This window comes from Pelodiscus sinensis, chromosome 3 (assembly GCF_049634645.1).
Source record: "Pelodiscus sinensis isolate JC-2024 chromosome 3, ASM4963464v1, whole genome shotgun sequence".
Classification (NCBI taxonomy): Eukaryota; Metazoa; Chordata; order Testudines; family Trionychidae; genus Pelodiscus; species Pelodiscus sinensis.
This window is the reverse complement of record NC_134713.1, coordinates 46736617-46757202: the sequence shown is the minus strand read 5'-3', so window position 1 is coordinate 46757202 and position 20586 is coordinate 46736617. Positions and strand designations below refer to the sequence as shown.

Genomic DNA, 20586 nt, shown 5'->3' with positions numbered 1-20586 from the left:
TGGGGAAGGAACAGTGCATGAAGCCTCTCCCCCTCCTCTCCCACAGCTGTGGGACACAAACAGCCTGGCAGCTGCTTTTCTGAACAGCATGGGGAGCAGGGAATCTGCCTGAGGCTCCCCACTGCGTTCACAGGCCTGATCTGGTGGTATGGGGAGCTGGCTCCAGACTGCTGGCTCTATTTTGCCCAAGCCTGTATTAGCCTAACCTGCCACTTGTCACCATAGCTACCCTTCTCTTTTGAGCATGTTAGCTCCAGAAAAGCTGTGGTTATGTCTGACTGAGCTGGAAATTACTTCTTCAAGCTCCAGTTTCAACATACCTTATGAATATGCCCTTTTAAGGTATGGGTTAATCTACTTCCAAAGAGCACTCAACTATACTTTGTGTGTCCATACAAACAGCTACTCTGAGCTTTTTACTCACTATGTAGACAAGCCCTTGTTGCTATCCTTTTCTTCTCAATGGGAAGTGCTAATGAGTTCTTTTGGAAAATCTGTCCATTTCAAATTAGATGCCCCCCCCCCCCCCCCAGCAGACCAGGCTTTTCTTGCCTACCCCTGGGGTAGAGCAGCTGGGGGCTGCCGGGTTGGTCCCACAGCGCCGCTCCGAACCAACCCGGCAGCACCCCAGCTGCTCTGCCCCAGGCATCTTGATTCAGCAGCTGCTGGTCAGTTTCAGCAGCGGCTGAATCAGGACACCTGGGGCAGAGCAGCTGGGGTGCTGCTGGGTTGCTCCAGTAGAGCCGAGGAGCCGCGCTACTGGAGCAACCCAGCAGCACCCCAGCTGCTCTGCCCCAGGCGTCCCCAAGTTAGCCGCTGCTGAAACTGACCAGCGGCTGACTACAGGAAGCCCCAGGCAGAGTTGCTCTGCCCCAGGCTTCCTGAAATCAGCCGCTGATCAGTTTCAGCAGCAGCTGACTTGGGGACACCTGGGTTCCTTAAGTTGAATCTGTATGTAAGTCAGAACTGGCATCCAGATTCAGCCGCGGTTGAAACTGATCAGTTTCAGCAGCGGCTGACGCCAGTTCCGACTTACATACAGATTCAACTTAAGAACAAACCTACAGTCCCTATCTTGTACGTAACCCGGGAACTGCCTGTATGTATGTGTGTATATATATATATATATATATATATATATACACACACACACACACACACACAATGTACTCAACTGAACTGAAGAGAAATTACATGGATTTACATCAACTGAACTGAAGAGAAATTACATGGATAAAACCAGCTAATGAGCAAGAATCGTATAATTTTCATGCCAGATGCCTGCTATGGAGACAATAAAATAATGTAGATCTAGTTGAAGAACCCAATAACCATCTCCAGGCCCAGTTCAGGATACATATAATGCAGCAATGTCTCACCTATTTATCAAAATATTTCTTAAATGTTAAGGGACAATAGTAAATACTTTGGGACAGACATTGGCATGTTCCCCCTTCTTTACTCTGTTTAGGCAATGCGGAGAAAGGAACTACTCATAAGTATTCTGTTGGGGATTGTTCCAGTGTGAAGTAGTCCGCAATGAACACAGAGATTCCTATGCCTCCCTCTCCCCTGTAGACATACAGAAGTAGTGAAAGGAGTACCTGAAGAATATTGCTTTGCAGCTGTCCCTATCCCGGTAGACTGTTGCTGATTAGCAAGTTAAAGAAGCTTACAACAGTAATTAGTACTAAGAAACAGGGAGGTGCAACAAGTATCTTAGGGAGGTGGTCAGCTTCTCTTTTCCCCCTTTCCCAGGCTACCTCTTGGAGGGAGGAGAGCCATCCTTTGTATTTATGTATCTTGCTCTCTTTTCCCCAGGTCTCCCACAAATGAACAGGTAAGCCAAATAATGGAGTAACCAGCTACTTTCCCCTCTCTCCTTCCCCTGAGATGTGATACAACAAGGAAATAGTTTAGCAGCTGCAGTATGGAAGAGACAGCTACTGCTCACACCACTTTTAGCTAGGAATGTTAGCTATCAAGTAACAGAATACTAAAGTAACTGCATGAATTCTTAATGGTTAGTCAACTATTCTATAGTCCCTGGGGTGGTGCAGTGTGGTAGCTAGAGCAATCTGCCCACTCCTGGAGAGCCTCCTGCCATCCATTGCTGCCTCTGTATCAAGTGGGAGTCAGTCCATGAGGGGAGCCAGTTTAAAAACCAGCTCCCTTTGTAGACCAGCTACCTGCCACCCCCTGTTCGGGGGTGAGAGGGGGGTGTTCAAACTCCTCCCACAGACCAAGGCTGCTGCAGGGGAGAAGGCGGGGCTGCCACAAAGCAGCCTCTGTTAATGTTGGCCCAGGCTTGCTGCAGACTGAGACTGGTTCAGCAGCAGCCCCTGTTTGCAGGAGTCCAATCTTCCCATGGACAGATGCTGCTCTGCATCCTACAGAGAAGTTTCTGTCCACAGCGAGTGTGGGCCCGCTGTAGACAGAGGCTGGACCCCGGCAGCAGGATGCAGAGTACCCTTTGTCTATTGTGCGCCTGGGCCTCCCCGTGGGCAGAGGCTGCTTTGCAGCAGCCTCCCCTGTTCCCTGCACTGATGCCCCTATCAGCAAGGGGAAGAGCAGAAGCATAAACATTGGCTCCCCCCAGTACCAGCTCTGCTATACCATCTCTTCCCCCCCTCACCCCCATGCTGATACCTTTATCTGATAGAGGCAGCAGCAGCGGGGGGGGGGGGGGGGGGAGAACAATAAGGCAGCTCCTGCTTCCCCCTTCCTTGCTGCCTCTGATACAGTGGGCTCACACTTGCTGATACAGAGGCAGCAAGGGGGGGAAGGAAATGTGAGTAGTCTACTAGATAACCAATAAGCCCAGGCTTATTGATTGTCTACTCAACTACTTGTTGACATCTCTAGTTCTTACCAGAGCTGCTCCCATTGCTATGGGGAAGGGAAGATATGGGAGGCCAACTCGGCGGGCCACAGCTTTATACTACTGCTCTGTGATGAAATTTATTCAGTTGAGTTTAATAAAAGAAGGGCAGGACTCTGGAAACAGATTTCCTCGTCATCATCAATTAATAATTTTTATAACACCAGTATCTTTGCAGGCCACAATTGAGAGCCAGACATTGGACACCATGTTGTCCTATATCCACTCAGCATGTTTTTGATAGTGATTCAAGCCTTGTCTAGATTTACCATGTGAGGATCAATCCCCTAGGGGTGAATTTGGCAGATCTAGTAAAGACGCCTTAAAATCAACTGCTGATCACTCTGATGTTGACTCCAGTACTCAACCAGATCAAGAAAAGTAAGGTGAGTTGAAGGGAAAGCTTCCCCCGTCAACTCCTGCACAGTGGATATGCCGCAGTGAGTCGATCTAAAGATACATTGACTCCAGCTGCACTATTCATATAGCTGGAGTTGTGTACCTTCATTTGATATTGCTCCTAGTATTGGCCTCAGTATGGGACAGGCTATCATGTCCACAAATTACCTTTTCAAACAACCATTCTGATATAGACAGACATGCTAATTTTTAAGGGGTGGACTTCATTTTGACTTGTACCGAATTTATGATACAAAGAAGATGAGGTGACATGTTAGCACCAGCAGACTGCGAAGGAGACTAAGGCAGATTAAAAGAAAGCCTATATAACAGACATCTAATACAGATAATGAAATTATTTAAAACTTAATCACATAAATAAGGTTACCACTTTAAGTAAGAATATAAATCTAACAAACACAAAACATTATCTACTTGAAAAATGAATATAAAGGAATGTTTTTATGCATATAGACCCCCCCCCCCCCCCCGAGAAAAAGGATATTTAAACTTAGATTTCTTGGCCGAAACAACCCAATTTGTTGAAATGCTAAGCAACACTACAACACTGATGATTTATTAACAACCATGGAATTAATAGCACAACTATCACTTGAATAATGAAACTAATTTTTAAAAGAATGGTTCACATCCTGTAGACAATAGGCCATGTCGAATTTTTAAATTAAGGGTTTAAATATGGCTTCTAGTTCCTAATTTAATTGAGAAATAAATCTTCAGAGCTACTGGCTTAGGAATAATTATACAATAAAAGCTAACACCACCTTTATTTGGTAGAATATATTTAAATTTAACCTTATTTAATTTGGCTGTAGAGCTATGTGCAATGTCTGCAAATAGAAAGCTATTTTTAAACACATTACCAATTTTAAAAGTTAATTATTGTCTTTTAATCACATATCTATTATTAGAAAGAAGAGGTTTAGTCTACACCAAAGTGCAAAAATCTGTGTTCATAGATAAGGCAATGTATTCAAATGTCTTTATACACAATATTCTTAAGTAAAAACAATTAGACCCAATAGTGAAAAACAGCATGATGGGCAGAATAATCCAATGGTAGAATATTTTTTTCAAAAGCAAATTCAACAAAATGAGCAAAATACTGTATTTTTAAAAAAGTGTAAGACAGAAATATTTTGTTTTTTCAAAAAGTATCAGTGGATGCCAGTCACCATAAAATCTGAACTGCTCTGTTTATTAAAAGCCCTGACATGGTCAAAAATAATCACTAGCCATGAAGTGTAAAGCAAAGCTACAGGAGTCATTCTACATCTTGTTTGTTATACTGATTTAGCCTACTACTTCACACCTATGAAATCAAACACACAAAGTATGTGAGAAAGTTTTATCATTTTTAAAATCAAAATATCCCTTAAAATATTTACATTTTACAGTAAAAAGGATAGCAAAACACAAGATAATGTACAAGCTTAGATATTCAAGTTATGAAGCGTGAAAAATTATGGGAAAATTAACTGACTGGTAACAAATCATATTTTAGAGAATATAGTTTAAATTTTTTTCTTATTAAAACAAGTGCAGTTTAAAGCAATAACATTTGGACAGCTCAGCCTTCTAATTTCTGATCACAAACTGCTTCAGATGCTTGGGAAATACCTGATAACTACTGGAAATACTGCTAAATTATTTTACTATATTAATGAATCATTTAAAAAAAAATTTCACACCACTCAACACATGTTGTATTTTATGTTGTAATGTATGAGTGATATTAAGACTCTGCTATAGTCCTCAAAAACAGTGCAATTTAAAAACAAGGTTATGTGAAATTCTTCTTTTACTGGAGCATCTTAAAACAGAAGAGAGCACAAATTACCAAAGGCAGCAACTATAACGCATACGTGACTAAAGCCAACTTCATTAACTAAGAAATGTCTAAGCCTTTATTGCATATTAATAAAAGAAATCTTTAAAATTTTGAATATACAGCAATGTAAAATTTTGAAAAATATTGAACTCCTATTTCTAGGGATAGTTGGTATAATGTAAAAGAAGATGAGTATTGGTACACAACTTTGTACCAAAACACAGACTTGTTTTTGCAAAACACCAACACTGAATAAAAAAAGATGGCACAATCCTAGCAGGCATTTTTATACAAAATTTTAGGACACAACTAACAGATATTTAAATAAGATTTTGAAAGACTGCCTGCTCTTTTTTACCTTTTGCTTTTAGCTCTGTCATTGTGGTCCCTGTCTTTGTGATGTCTGTCTTTGTTCTTTTCACTTTCTCGCTCTCTATGTCTTTCCCTACTTTTCTCTCTCTCTTTCTCCTTGTCATGAGAATGTTCTTCACTTTTAAGTTTATCTATCTTTTTTTCTGTATTTCTACTCTCTCTAGAGGATTTTCCATCAGATCCCCTATCACTATATGGAGGTCGTAACCTCTCTTTGTCTCTATGCCCTTCATCTCTGTTTTTTTTCTCTCTCTCTTTCTCCTGGTTTCTGTCTTTCCTTCTATTCCTTTCAGAATCCTGTTCCCAGTATTTTTCACTGTTCCACTCTTTTTCATGTCTGTCTTTCTTTTGGTGCTGGGATTCACTATAAAACCTCTGTCTATGCTGATCGCCTTTTCCCCTACTGAACCCTCTCTCTAAATGTTGTTCTTGTCTGCCCCAAGGATCACTATGTCGTCTTTCTGGTCTCTTACTGTCTTTACTCTGATAAAAGTTTTCTGGTCCAGGAAATCTTGATTGTTTATGAGTCAGTGATGGCCCTGGCACAATGGGTCCAACATAATGTGGTGGCTGACCTGACGAATGAACAGGAGGCCATGGCATCATAGGATTTTGAGTGAAACCAAAACCTGGAGGAGGAAGAAGTGGAGGTGGTAGATTAGGAGGAAATCCAAACATCGGGCTATTCTGTGGGGGAAAGTTAGGAGGTGAAAGTGTTTGAAACTGAAATCCAGGTAGATTAGATTTAATATGTTGAAAATTGTGCTGTTGAGGTCTAACTGGTGAGAAGTTTCCACTCATAACTGGGCTGGGGACTTTGGAAGTGAATTCAGAATTTGAAGAATTTTCTTTTTCAAAATGAGACGAGGTTGTTGCTGGTCCTCTTCTAAATGAGTGCACTGTTTCAATATTTTTCATTGGTGCATCCCCCTGTAAGTGTTTTGTATCTTCCATTTGTGAAGCACATATATTATCTGCTTTAGTTGGAGCTGAGGTACTTTGCACCTCACATGCTTGACTATCACTTTGATTCACGTTTAAGCCTTTTTCTTCAGACTGTTTATTTTCTATTTCCATTTGCTCACTTCCAGAGAGGTCAGATTGTATATTTTGTCTTTCTTCACTTCTGTTAGTGTCGCCCTCCTTATTTTCTGAAGAATTCATCTGTTGGCTTCGGCCAGCTGCTTGTCTTGGGTCCCTTTTAAGATTAATGAACTGAGGAGATTTGGAAGTATTAGTGGTCACACCTTCAGCAGAACCTATGTTAACATTATTATCACTTCCTTTGCCAGCATTTGATGAAGAAAAACTAGAATTTGTGGTCCTTTTGCTTTCTTGCAAAACATTCTCTTTGTCACACAGCTGCCACTTTGGATCGTTTTCTGTACAATCATCAGGTTCCTTACTCTGTGACTGAACGGATAAGTTTGCTAAAAAAGCTTCTGTAGAAACATCCGGTGGTTTTCCCTTAAGACTTAGATTTATCAGAGTTCCTGCTGTTCCTGTAGAACATGATGTCCCTGCAACTGGCACATCCACTGTTACTGTAACATCTGCAGATTCTTGTGGATCATCTAGTCTAGTCTTAGTTTCTATAGCTTCATCAGTATTTACTTCATTTATTCTTTCTTCTTTTAAGTTTGTTTGTTCGTCTAATAAAGGTATTTCTTGACTAGCACATTGGTCTACCAATGACTGATGGTGTTCATATATCTGCCCTGTAGTACCCAAAAGACTTTGAAGAATATCATCTACAGGCAGTGGTTTATTTGCTAGCTCAAGAGTAGAAGACTGATTTTCCCATCCAACCAGAACTCCAGGAAGAAATCTCAGTGGCTTTGGTGGCTCATTTTTTATGCTTTCTACTACAGGTTCAATAACTATTGGCATTTCTTCTGTATTAGATTGCTGTGGCTTATTTCTCTGTTTATGTAACACAGTTGTGAAGGAATTAAAAAAGTCATTTTCTTCCTCCTCTTCTTCAACTACTATTTCAGCATTCGAGACATCTGGTTTACTTGGTTTACTTTTTTTCTCTGGCAGCAAATTACTAGGGGCACTTTCAGGGATGTCATCCATAAGACTGCTGCTAGCACTAATTTGTCTCTTCATTTTTTGGCGAATTATCAAGCCCAACAACAGATTTGGTCGATGTACTTCAATCCCTGCATAAAATCACAAAAGTAATTAATAAATTAAATGTATTTGTCTGGAGACAATCTTTTTAATAAAAGAATTCCTTATCATATGTGTATAGTATTCTTTGGGTCCCATCAGCCCCTCAACCCAAAAAAACAGTTCTGTGACAAATTAGTTACACTTTTAAAAAGGCATATGGCAACCACAAATATCTGTTTAAGCCATTGATCTTCCTGCCATTGCCTCATCGGAGACAAATTATACACACCAGGTAGTTTGTATGAGATAACATGGGTTCCCTTAAAAATGGGGGTCTCCTGTAAGCTATTTGAGTCAACATAACAACAATGATAACGAAAGCTTATCATCTACTTTGCAAAACACTTCACCATATTAAAATGTAGCAAAAGATTTAATAATGGGTATTTTAAAATATACCTAAAATGAGCACAAGGAATCCTAATATCCTGAAGTACCGGCTTAAATAACCGCAGTCAAATCACAAACAAGATCAATCTCTTGCACTTAATATTTAAATGAATTCAGTGCAGGTCCAATCCTTTTAAAGCAAGTAATAATCTGAAATATCATGGACTAGATCCCCAACCCCACTACAGCAGAAAGAGGATATAAAAGCCACCTCAAGGAGAGGTAATCCTTTGGTGGTATAATCTCCCTTTTCCAGAGAGGATGGCCGAGCAAAAAAAAGGTAAATTAGAGCATCAGTGTTTTCACTAAGAAAACAATATAAAAATATTGTGACAAACGCATAATTTTCCAAAGAGCTAATGTCAAGGTTGATCAAAAGTCTTACCATAAAGACCATAAGTATTTTTAGTTTGGCTAACCCTTACTATATAAGGGTATGTCTACACTACCACCCTTGTTAGAACTAGGGTGGTTAATGTAGGCAAATGAAGTCCGGGATTTGAATTTCCCGGGCTTCATTTGCATCTTGCCCGACGCCGCCATTTTTAAATGTCGGCTAGTTCGGACTCCGTGCCCGTGGCTACACGCAGCACGGACTAGGTAGTTCGGATTAGGCTTCCTATTCCGAACTACCGGTACACCTCTTTCCACTTCCTAATCCGAACTACCTAGTCCGTGCCGCGTGTAGCCGCGGGCATGGAGTCCGAACTAGCCGACATTTAAAAATGGCGGCACACGGCAAGATGCAAATGAAGCCCAGGAAATTCAAATCCCGGGCTTCATTTGCAGCTTCGGTTGCCTACATTAACCACCCTAGTTCGAACTAGGGTGGTAGTGTAGACATACCCCCTAGTAGTAAACTTCAAATGCCTGACTTGCTAGACCAGAGAGCCCCAGCAACAGAAGTTAAAAGTTGCTGGGAGCAGAACTAGCCTGGGGGATGGTAGCCCACAGGGCCGGTGACCTGGGGGCAGAGAGCCCTGGGAGATGCTGCCATCTCACGGGGGCGAAGGCAGGGAGCCCAGGAGCAGCTACCTCTTAGCGTGGAGCCAGGCGGGGGGAGGAGGGGGCACAGAACCCCACAAGCAGCTGCTGCTTTGCACTGGAATGGGTGGCCAGGGGCAGGGAACCCTGGGGGCAGCAGAGCCAGGCAAGTGAGCCAGAGGAGATCAGGCCACCAGGTTCTCCTAAGGCAGCAACCAGGAGGGGAGTCCCAGGAGAATCCGGAGGCCTGACCTACTCGGTCCAGCAAATTCCCTTGTTCAGGACCACTCAGGTCCCGAGGGTGCCAGACCAGGAAGGTCCAACCTATAGTAGTCATGCATATAAGTGCTGTGATTTTTGTATGTGCAGAGATTCACAAGATTAACTTCCAAAATAAAGATGTGAAACAAAAAAACCCCAAAATCCTTGAAGGAAAGAGTTATTGCTGTCTTACTGAAAATTCTACAACCAACTACAATTTCACCAAATCCATCAAAAGGGAACAGACAATCACAGAATCGTTGTACCAGAAGGTACCTTGTGAGGTCTTTTAATTCAGTGCCTGTACTCAAGGCAAAGCTAATTATCTAGACCATCCCTGACAGGTGTTTGTCTAACTTGCTCTTAGAAACTGCCAATAACTGAGATTCCACAAACCTCACTCCCCAAATATTTGTGAATAAAATAATTATAAATTTAAGAATGAGTGTGTAGAAAAACTGAGCAATTTCAAGATCTTGAATTTGTAAAATCCCTCTCTATCTAGAGATTTTTAATCTTCCGTTCTCATCTCTCTAGTTTGCAAGGGTCTTGATAGCAATGACTGTCTCGTCATTATTACAATAAGTACCTAGTACATTTTGAGTACTGTAAAAATTATGTATTAAATGTCAACATAGGTTTAAATTCGGAGTGAGTGTGAATAAATGTCAGAAATCACTTGCACCACTCTATTCAGTGAGTTATTCAAAAGGTCAGATCTTCTCATCTTTCCCCCTTTCTCTCCTGCCTCATGGTAGTGTGATTACAAACCTTTTTTGCATTAAATATTAGAACATGTTCATCCAAATAACTGTACAGGTTTCCAATCTCTCAAGAAGATAGTCATAATACCAGGATGATCAATAATATCATTTGAATAAAGATGTATGCTACTTCATTTACTCAAAAACACTGATGCAACTCTAAATGTTAAATTTTAATTTTCATGTACAATTGGTATTTCATTCATGTGGGGGGGGGAGGAGGAGAGGGGAATGCTACTATTTATACTTTTCCTTGTTCTATATTATACTTACCAGGGCCATCAAAAGGCACAAGATGATGTGGAATTTTGTCTGAGGCACCTAAAGGAATAAGATACAAATCCTTCACTTGCTTCATATTATTGGCGGCTACACCATAACGCTTTCTGCTGCTGAAGTATGCAAAGAGCAAAGCATAGGAAATCTGATCCTCTTCAGTTACTGGGGTGAAGCGAACTACACAAATTTCCTGTTTAAAAAAAAAAAAAAAAAGTAGTCTGAAATTTTTACGAATTATAGTTTTTCAAGTAAATGTTCATAGTAATTGGTTTTCAAGTATACAAGCCACAGAAAAGAGGAAACCACTGACTAGAAGAAGGAAAACATAACAAGAGAGAGTGAAAAAAGGTGTCTCAAACATTGAAAAGAGAGAGTAAGAGGCTTTAAAACAAACAACGCCCCCCAATGTACATGACAAAAAAATTTTTAAATATTTTCTCTTCATCTGCTGAATCTTATACACCAACCTTTTTTTTTTTTTTTTTTTTTTTTTAAGAGGAAGCATGCTAAATTCAGAGTATTTCAAATGTTATTCTACAAACACTCCTTAGGAAGCTGTATTCTGCTCCATTTCTGGTGTTTAAAGATACATCATTAACTACTACAGGAGAAAGGCCAGAACCCTAACATCAGGTATGGTAAAGGGAAAGTAGAGGGAGGAGTTATTTTTATCTTCTCCACACAAGGGCAAGTCAAAACATCCTGGCAAGTCACCAATGAACAGTAAGGAGGAGGAATAAAATACACTGTCAACTCTTAAGCCCTAGGTCACCACAAAAATTATCAACTACCCTCAAATTGGTTTATTTATATTTAAACATCACAGTAAAAATGGGTCTTCACAAGGGATTTGGGCAAAAATAAGATGATAGCCTTATTTATCAGTTTCTGCTGTGTACATGAAGTCATATTTTCAACAGAGGAATGTTCAAAAACATTATATATACTCAATATTGGCTGAGCAGAAAATAGGTAAAGTCTTCCACTTAAATTTTCTCCTTACCTTGGTCCCTGAAGCTTTTATTTTTTCTACATACTCCCAAACAGTGTGAGGTGATATCCTGCCACCTACTTGGATACTATCTGGCAAGTCCTGTTAAAAAAAAGCAGATATATAATTTGAATCCACTTTGTCTACTGAAACAGATTTCAAAATAACAGAATACTAGAACTGTAAGGGACCTTCAGAGGTCATCAAGTCCAGTCCCCTGCCCTCATGGCAGGACCAAGCACCATCTAGATTGTCCGACAGATGTCTCTCTAACCTACTTTTAATCTCCAATGGTGGAAATTTCACAACCTCCCTAGGCAATTTATTCCAGTGCTTAAACACCGACAGGACGTTTTTCCTAATGTCCAACCTAAACCTCCCTTGTTGCAATTTAAGCTTATAGTTTCTTGTCCAGTTATCAGAGGTTAAGGAGAATAATTTTTCTCCTTCCTCCTTTAGGTACTTGAAAGCGGCTATCATGTACCCTCTTGTCTTCTCTTTTCCAAACTAAACACACCCGATTCTTTCAGCCTTCCTTTACAGGTTATATTTTGTAGACCTTCAATCATTTTTGTTGCTCTTCTCTGAGCTAGTAAAGGGCCTGGGCTAATTAATATGTAATTTTACCAGCTAGTAACACCTTATATTAAGGTGAATTTTTTTAAAATCTAATTTACTTTCCAATACTTATATTATTTCCTTTGTGACGTCTTTTGTCTTAATGAAAATTAATGACATTTCACATTTGATAATAGCCAGTTTCATTTGCAAACTAAATACTTGCATGAGAAGGAAGATTAACTTTAGATGTTTAAAAACAGCTGACACTGGTATTTCAGAAGACATCATTGAAAATTTCTGCTCATCTTAGACGCTGTATTTTTTAAAATCCTAAAATTTAGGTCAAATTTATTTTGGATTTCACTTAAGAATCAATTATATATGCTTATGAGATTAAAAAATACACATATCTGTGTTTATAGTGACAAGTGATTGCCTTAAACCATGGTTTGATATTAGTTGAATCATCTAGAGACTGGATTGTGTAATTAATATTTATATTTGCAGATCTAATGTGTGTTACTATTTATCACCAATTAAACGCAAAAGTGACAAAATCCATACATTAAAATAAGCACTCAAGTCAGAAAATGCTACGGTTAAAGTTGCATGCATTCATGCCCTTCATGCTACTACTACATGCATGTGCAGCAATACTAAATACTAGTGCTACCATGTTAACATATTCACACTGTTTTACATGTAATGTAAGCTTTTCATAACTTTATACACAAAAGGGGCCAGCATCAGCACCAGAGCGCAGCACTGTCTTCCGTGTGGCTCTGAGGGTAGAGAGTTTCCAGCACCATAGTCTGGGTAGCGCTAAGACTTCTGAGGGTGTGGAACTGCCCATGCACACCATGCCCAGGAGCCCGCAGAAGCTGTTGGCCCACTGGAAGTCAGACTAGTAGTAAAGAAAAATCTCTTTTACCACATTCATACCAAAAAATCTGTTCATCTTATAAAACTGTTCTTGTCAATTTTATAGTGAAATATCTATGCACATGAACTATATCATGATTAGCATTGTAAAAAAAATATTGTCTGTCAAATTTAGCAAAGCTCTTGTTACAGGTTGTACCTCTCTAAACTTGGACTCTTTGGTCTGGCAACATGCTGGACCACAGAGCACAGGAAGAGGGAAGTCAGGGGCAGGGCAGGAGTGTGGCAGGGGGGGACTGGAGATTCAGCCAGGAGTTCAGTGTTGGGGGGAGGGAGTAGCACGGCAGGGAGTTCTGACCCCATTGACCGGTGAGCTTGGTGACAGCCAGGAAGCTCTGGCCTCAGCTACAGAGATCTGCCCTGGCAATAGTCAAGGCTGCAGCGGAGAGAGAAGCCAAGGAGCTCCAGCCCCAGCCGCAGGGAGGTCAAAGCTGTACTCAAAAACTTTATGAATAGAAAATTTGGAAGTCTAAAAGTTTACATTCTTCTAGGTGGGGAAAAAACAGAAACAATACCTTCACACACAGTAGAAAAAGTGCTTTGTACTCTTATAACTTAACATTGAAAGGAAGATCAATTTTTTTCCCCTCAGATTTCCAAAAACAATTTTTAGGCAGAGACCACAAATAGAAAAATGTTATTGCAAAGAGTCAATGTTTCAGAATGAACATGTGGAAATAATGCAATTACAATGTAATCTGAGGAAATCTTATTACAAAAACTAAATTAAAAAATAAATATTTGGGAGACTTATTTTGAGACTAATTCATTGCCAAAAACTAAAAATGGGTGTATTTCCAAAATAATTTGACAAATTAAGAATTTTTTTTGAAATTAATACACAGTAAACTGTACGGATTATGTGACTTATTGTCCTTCAATGCTAAATTTTAGTGCAATGCAGAGCATGAATTATAACATACTACCATGGAGTCACAAGACAACAAACTAAATGTAATCATGCTAACAGAGAGCCTAACACTGAATATAAGGCTGGAAAGTGTACTGTGTCTGATTCACCTTGCACAAACACAGAGCATTGTGATACCACTGATCACACTTTAGTCCCCAAAGACTACCATTATAAACAATTTATAACCCCATCCTCATCTTACCTATCTCAACTGTGAAGAGATTACAAAACAATGACAATGACAAAATTTAATCCATAAAAAGGTATAAAACATCAGTTATATTACTGTGGTTCAAGAATTTGGACCTTAACTACAGACAAACTTACAACAAAGGCTGCAGTTTTTGTTATACAAATTGTGATTACCTGCATGCTTTTCTTCCATATAAAAAGGTTTTTGCATGCTTAAAGTAAAAAAATGTAATGTAAAACTAACCTAGCATTTTCTCAATGCTAACCAGAATATTCCCACCACTATAGCTGTTTTTTCAATGGCCAATTTTATCTTGTTTCTCTCCTGCACTTTACAAAGTGATGAACACTATCGAGAAGAAAGGAGCAGCCCAGGAAGTGTTATTGTTCAAACTGATATTGTGATCATTTTAATAGACAGTTCACATAAGTTAAAATTTAAGGAAAAATAAATGTATGCTTAGTAAACATCTAGTTGATTTCTCAATCCTTTGATTATTGGGTTCACTTGTTTTGATGGACTTTAAGAATAAACGTTGCACTTGGAAAGTTATTGCAAGAAACAAAATAGGAGGGAAGTATCCTGAAACACTGCAAAAAAGCTTAAATCTTGGTAAACCATAGGATCCTTTCAGGCAAGTTTAAATATACTTCATCTACTATATATTTTAGAGAGCTTGTACATCTGTGTGTCCATCCATCCATGAGTTCATTTGTTCAAGAACTCCTCCTGAATAGTATGCAACTTCCTCTCATAGTAACTTAAAGCAACATCAGAATTTGGTTTTGCCAAAACAATGGAATGTGTACAGGATGCAAATGTTTTGCATCAAATGGAAAAGAAGGGGTGTAATAGCAGGAACAGTTATACTCAAAATGACCACGGGGGGGGCAGAAAGCACCACAGCCCTAGGGAGCAGTTCCCCCAAAATGCTGCAACATGCCCCCTGTTCTGGCCAGCCCAAAGGAAAAGCAGGTGCATAGACACCTCCACCCTGGAGCAGCCCTGAATCCGGGTAATGCTGGATAAGAAATAAATACTAATGTAGATTAACCTGCTAATATAGTATTTAGTGCAACAATCATGCTTTGCTTTTCACCTTAGTACCACTATGATCCCTCAATTTAATTTTGAAGTCTTAAAGTAAGTGAATAGTTTAAATAAAATGTTCATTCTTCATGATAAATATAAATGTTTTAATAAACATACAATACCTCAGTTAAATACTCAAAAGAGCCAGAGACTGGGTAGGCCTTGATAACAAACTTTGCTACAGAAGGCATATTGATAAAACCTTTCCAGATGAAATTCAGTCGAGCCAGGAACAGCGTTTCACTTTCAACAGTACCAGGCGTCTCAGATCTTAAGAAAACAAGTGTTAAAAAAAGGAATAATGGCTAGACTCTGTGCCACTTACAAATATACGCAATCAGGCTAATTTATACAACGCTTGAAATCAACCTCACTGAAAATAGCTATATGAAAATAAGATATTTAGCATTATTAGAATCCTAGAGTTAGAGGGGACCAGAAGGGTCATTAAGTCTGTCACAAGTTGTTTAATTTTCAGTTATGTTGGGGAAAGTATGAGGCTGTTCAAAAGTAGGAATGTGAATGTGTACCCATGTACACAGTTACACACAGCTCTCCCCTCCCCCCCCCCCCCCGCTGCCTCTGTATCAGTGGGAGCCACCAGCCCACCTCTCACCGCTGCCCCCCCCTCCCAATACAAAAGCAGCAGCATGAGTGGGTAGGAAGGAGCTGGTAAGTACAGAGAGCTGGCTTCTAAGCTGGCTCCCTGCGCGTATCAGCTTCCACAGAGTTACCTGTCCCCCTACCCCATCACACTGATGCTTCTGATATAGAGCCAGCAGCGGGGGCGAGAAGCAAGGAGCCAGTGCTTGCGGGGAACTGGCTTAAAAGCCGCCTTCCTGCAAGCACCAGCTCCCGCCTCTCCCCTCCATGTAAACATGTAACTGCTAAATTTTCGGCAGTTACACGTTTACCTTTTTAACATTTTAACATCCCTATTCAAAAGGAAAAGGGGTAGAAAACGAGGAATTTGAGCTTCTAGCAAAGTTCCTAAAAATTATTTAAGGTAATATAGTACATTATTTTGCCAATCTCTCTTCTAAGGCTAATTTCTTTACATTGAAAAGATATTTAGTAGAGAGAGCTTCAAGCGTATCTTCACAGGTTTTTCAAATTTATTTTTTTAAAACTTTGAAGTTTAGATTCTTTGAAGGGTTTGGGTGAAAGATTTAATTAAAATGTCTTGGTGAAACACTCCTTTCGAAATTTTCATTTTTACTATAATTTTGAAATATTATACAATGCTACTGGTCTGTCAAAGTAATGCCACTTTACATCACAAGAGGTACAAAAAGCCAGTTATTTAAAGACGCATTTGGACAGTCTGATCACTCTCTGAGGCCACTTTGCTGGACGCCTCCTGGCCCTGCCACACACAACCCAAGAGAGGGTCTTCCCAGCTGTGTGGCCCACAGCCAATCAAAAAGGGACTGCAGGGAGCAGCCAGTAAGTGCCCACTAGGTTAATATAAAAAGAGCTGCAGGGCCAGAGTGAGTTCAGTTCCTTGCTGGAGCTGGAAGGGCATGTGGCTGGCTGAGGGAGCTGAAGGACTTAGGATAGCACAGCACTGGCAGAAGCAAGGGAGAATTACAAAGAGCTTTGAACTGGTTGCTAGGACTCTATCAGGCCAATGCCCTGAAGTAAGGGTGAAGAAGGTGCAGGACTGTGGAAAAGTGGTTCATGGAATTAAACAGTGGTGTAGCTTAGATAAAGAGACTTGGCAGATGGCTACTATCTGCAGGCTCAATAAGCTAGGACCCAAAGTAGTGGCTAAACCCGGGTCCTCCCCGTGTATCCACTAGCCACTGGAGGAACTGGCCTGGACTTTGAGTCACCTCAGTAGGGGGACTGAACTCTTTAGTGACCAAGAAAAAGAGCTAGGGGCTGACAGCCAGAGAAGGTGAAGACACAGTGCTTCCAGGGGAACATCCAGGAGTACAGCTTCATACCAAGGCTGAGATCATTGACTTCAGGACTAATTAAGACCTAAACCTAAGGAGGGCCACATGGAGAATGTGTGCCAGTTTCCCACACTTAACCAGGGGTCCTAACAAGAGGTAAATGCACCTCACTACACAGCATTCTCTATTTTAACTAATATTTCATATTTTCACTTATATTAATCTTAGCTTGACAGAACATTCATAAGGTTTTTTTTTTTTAAAATACAGATATCACAAGAAGTTTGTTACCTTGGGATAGAGGAGAATGCTGATTTTGCCAATTCTTGTTTATCATCTTCTAATAATTCTGAGGCTAAAATATTTGACGTTGCAGTAAGTGCATCTGCTATGTTTTCTGCTTCATTGTCTGATTGTTTACGTGCAACTCCTACAGACACTTTCACTTTTTTTACAGAAAGGTCATCAATAGGTGGTGCCATTCGACCTTGAAAAAGTGAAATAGAAAGATTATTTTCTACTAATAAAGAACAATTCTTTATCTGAAAATAGGAGAAAGATATCAGATGCTATCAAAAATGGATAAACTAAAGAAAAATCTGAAGCATCAATGAAATAGGCAAAACTCCTATGGAGAGCTCCTTCATTGACTACATATCCCTATCATCTTTCATATTGTCTGTAACCCTTGCTGGACCACAACTAACCAAAGATAGATTGTGAACCAGTGCAGATCTTGACAGAACTAACCAAGTAAGCTCATTCCTGACCTGCAAGGATGGTACAGAAGCACACAGACCCCTCATAAAATGAGGGAATGACAAGATAATAAATTAGGGCAGGGGTGGCCAACCTGTTACAGACAAAGAGCCAAAATAGTGGTGGATACAGCACAAAGAGCCAAGGGAAAAAAAGCTGTTGAGCAAAAAAAACCCAAAAAACACTGCCTATTTAAGAGCCCAAGCAGGCTTCTGTCAGCAGCAGTGTCAGATCTCGCTGCCACAAGAAGCGCCCTGACCAGACAAGGAAAAAAGGTCAGAGCACGGAAACACAGAACAGCTGCAGGAACCGTGCCACGGGTGCCACAATTTTCCTTTGAAGAGCCTCATACAGCTCACGAGCCACAGGTTGGCCACCCCTGAATTAGGGTGTTTTGTTTGAAGTATAAGGTACAAGGATGGTCATCAATAATACTGAATGTAATACAGGTAGTCCCCGAGTTACGCGGATCCGACTTACGAATGGGGCTTTTCTCGCCCCGGAGGATGCGGGCGGTAGGACCACCCAGACGCACCGCGGCCCTGCCACCCACATCCTCCGGGGTAAGAAAAGCTGCTCCGCGTCTCCCCGGTTTGCTGGGGGGGGGGGGGGGGGGGGGGGGGGGAGGGGGAGGCAGCAGACCAGGGAGATGTGGAGCAAAGCCGCAGAGGACCCGGGAGGGCGCACTAGCTGCGCGCCCCTCCCCCCCAGCAGACCACGGAGACGCGGGCGGCGGGACCGAGACGCGCCACGGTGCTGCAGCCCTGGTCCTCCGTGGCTTTGCTCCGCGTCTCCTTGGTCTGCTGGGGGGCCCCCCCCAGCAGACCAGGGAGACGCGGATCACCCAGACGTGCCGCGGTCCCGTCGCCCAGGTCCTCCGCGGCTTTGCTCCACGTCTCCCTGGTCTGCAGACCAGGGAGACACTGAGCAAAGCCGCAGACTACCCGGGCGGGACCGCGGCGCATCTGGGCAGTCCCGCGGCCCGGGTCCTCTGTGGCTTTGCTCCGCGTCTCCCTAGTCTGCTGGGAGGCCCCCCCCAGCAGACCAAGGAGACGCGGAGCAAAGCCACGGAGGACCAGGGCTGCAGCACCGTGGCGCGTCTCGGTCCCGCCGCCCGCGTCTCCGTGGTCTGCTGGGGGGGGAGGGGCGCGCAGCTAGTGCGCCCTCCCGCCCCCCATCCCAGCGGACCAGGCTTTTCTCGTGGACGCCTGTGCTAAAGCAGCTGGGGCGCTGCCGGTTGGTCCCGCAGCGCCGCTCCTCGACGCTACTGGACCAACCCAGCAGCACCCCCGTTGCTCTGCCCCAGGCATCCCCAAGTCAGCCACTGCTGAAACTGACCAACGGCTGACTACTGGAAGCCTGAGGCTGAGTTGCTCTGCCCCGGGCTTCCTGGAATCAGCGGCTGATCAGTTTCAGCAGCAGCTGACTTGGGGATACCTGGGGTAGAGCAGCTGGGGTGCTGCCGGGTTGGTCCCTGCAGCGCCGAGGTGCGGTGCTGCAGGGACCTACCCGGCAGCGCCCCAGTTGCTCTGTTCCAGGCGTCCAGATTCAGCTGCTGTTGAAACTGATCAGCAGCTGATTCCAGGAAGCCCGGGGCAGAGAAACTTTGCCTCGGGCTTCCTGTAGTCAGCTACTGGTCAGTTTCAGCAGCGGCTGAATCTGGACGCCAGTTCCGACTTGAGTACAAATTCAACTTAAGTACAAACCTACAGTCCCTATCTTGTACGTAACCCGGGAACTGCCTGTATGTGACTTGTTTATATCTTTGTATAAAAAGAGAAGTTATAGAAGGTGCAGTTTAGTACTGGTATAGCACTTAACATTATGCTGACTGTATTACCTTATCATGGGCATACATGCGTTAAGCATCCCCGTTGGACACTGTGATAATATTGCACTTTGCTGATGATAAACTCAGCCAAGCCTTTGCCAGCAAACCATGCCTGTGGTCTCTCTGAGCAACACTAAGGTATACTGAATCAAAAAAATTGATACAACTTATCCTCCCAATTTGCAGATAAGAAAGGACATAATGTTAACTCCTTTCTTATCTGCAAACTGGGGGATAAGTTTTATCCGTTTTTTTATTGTTAAGATCTTTGTTTGGAAAGCATTACCTATGTGGTAAGTGTTATTAATTGTAATATATTTTTACAATATTTACCTATGCAGATTTTACAGTTAAGATCAAAGAGATGATTTTTGTGTTGACTTGTTGTGTCTGGAAATGAAGATTCATCTTCTACTTTATCTTTTTCAATCTCTTCTGTCTTCTCTACCAGTTTTATCATACTGGGTTCCTGTGAAAGGTCAGACAATCAATTTAAGTTAATAGACTGTAACATTTATGGTCCATCCGAAATTCTTAATTTTAATGTTATTTCAATTACCTCAGTCAAGCATTTGGAAACTTTGTACACTTTCTTCTTCTCAAATGAGAGACTTTTGCTTCGATTTCAGTTTATTATTATAAAAAATAAAATACACATGAACATACACCTCAACCATTTCAAAGGACTTAAGTGAGTAAATCATATTTTATGTCAAGTATCAGAGAGGTAGCCATGTTAGTCTGGATCTGCAAAAGCAACAAGGAGTCCTGTGGCACCTTACAGACTGACTAACAGATGTATTGGAGCATAAACTTTTGTAGGCGAAGACCCACTTCGTCAGATGCATCTGACAAAGTGGGTCTTTGCCCATGAAAGCTTATGCTCCAATACATCTGTTAGTCTATAAGGTGCCACAGGACTTGTCATATTTTATGATTTTTCCACAGGAATAAAGTAAAGTAGGATTTACTTTACTGTGTTGCCAAAAATCATAAGAACACAACAGAAAGACCTTAAACTTTAAGAGTTAAACTACTACTAA

The 20586-nt window shown here is 41.5% G+C and overlaps 1 protein-coding gene across 7 annotated transcripts in view; it reads right to left on the bottom strand.

The window, feature by feature from the left end:
- Positions 1–4635: 4635 nt before the first annotated feature.
- PHF3 (PHD finger protein 3) overlaps positions 4636–20586 on the bottom strand; it is a 94981-nt gene continuing 79030 nt past the window's right edge. For all 7 annotated transcript variants that reach the window (XM_075923691.1, XM_006135513.4, XM_006135516.4 and 4 more), the window contains 6 exons: positions 19877–20012; positions 17245–17440; positions 15175–15322; positions 11364–11453; positions 10355–10550; positions 4636–7669 (listed from right to left, as the gene is read on the bottom strand). In XM_075923691.1, the coding sequence (XP_075779806.1) occupies positions 5487–7669; positions 10355–10550; positions 11364–11453; positions 15175–15322; positions 17245–17440; positions 19877–20012 (2949 nt within the window). In that variant the 3' untranslated portion in view covers positions 4636–5486. The remainder of the gene's footprint in view (positions 7670–10354; positions 10551–11363; positions 11454–15174; positions 15323–17244; positions 17441–19876; positions 20013–20586) is intronic.